Raw genomic sequence first — 733 nt, forward strand, 5'->3', positions numbered from 1 at the left:
CCCCGCCTTTAGGGCCCCACTCGGCTGCTGCTGCAGACTCTTCGACTTTACTATTTCTTCATAACTCATTGCTAATAATCCCTGCTGCTGCTGCCCCAGCCGGCTCCACAGGACCCGCGAGGAGTGCTGCTGCAGCAGCCGCTTCAGCAGCGCCAGCAGGGGCCCTGGGGGGCCCCCGGGGCCCCCGGGGGACCCGGGGGGGCCCCCGGGGGGCCCCTCTGGGGGGGCCCCCACCAGGGTGCATGCGTTGGTCTCTTTTAAGTTGTTTGCTGCTATCATGTAGTCTGCGTATCTGCACATGGTGGTGTAGACGCGGTTTGCTGCTGCAGCAAGGTCTTGGTCTTGTTTTGCTGCTGCTGCTGCTTCTGCTGCTGCTTTGCCTGCGGGGGTGGCTGCGGCGTCCGCTGCTGCTGCTGCTGCTGCTGCTGCGTCCGCCAGCTGCACGGCCGCCTCGTGCAGCGCAGCAGCAAGAGGGTTCAGCGGCAGCGGGAACAGCGCGGGCTCCTGCTGCTGCAGCAGCTGCATGCGCAGCAAACGTGACCACTGGTCCTGCACAATGCTGCTGCTCAGCTGCCGGCTCATAAACCCCACAAAGAACTGCAGCAAGTTGCTGCTGCTGCGGCCCCCTTTGCTGCACTCGCAGCGCTCCGCCAGGGGCTCTTCAGTTTGCTGCAGCAGCAAACAGAACTCCGAGGGCCCCTCGGGGGCCCCCCCCCCCCCCCGCAACGCCAGC

The 733-nt window shown here is 65.9% G+C and overlaps 1 protein-coding gene across 1 annotated transcript in view; it reads right to left on the minus strand.

Moving 5' to 3' along the window:
• Nucleotides 1-733, minus strand: part of ETH_00039210 (uncharacterized protein) — a gene marked incomplete at both ends in the record, with an annotated part of 2,742 nt that overhangs the window by 270 nt on the left and 1,739 nt on the right. The window contains one exon of the mRNA XM_013375302.1: nucleotides 1-669. Within this exon, the coding sequence (XP_013230756.1) occupies nucleotides 1-669 (669 nt within the window). The remainder of the gene's footprint in view (nucleotides 670-733) is intronic.

This window comes from Eimeria tenella, genomic scaffold (assembly GCF_000499545.2).
Source record: "Eimeria tenella Houghton genomic scaffold, Eth_scaff2659, whole genome shotgun sequence".
NCBI classification, from domain to species: Eukaryota; Apicomplexa; class Conoidasida; order Eucoccidiorida; family Eimeriidae; genus Eimeria; species Eimeria tenella.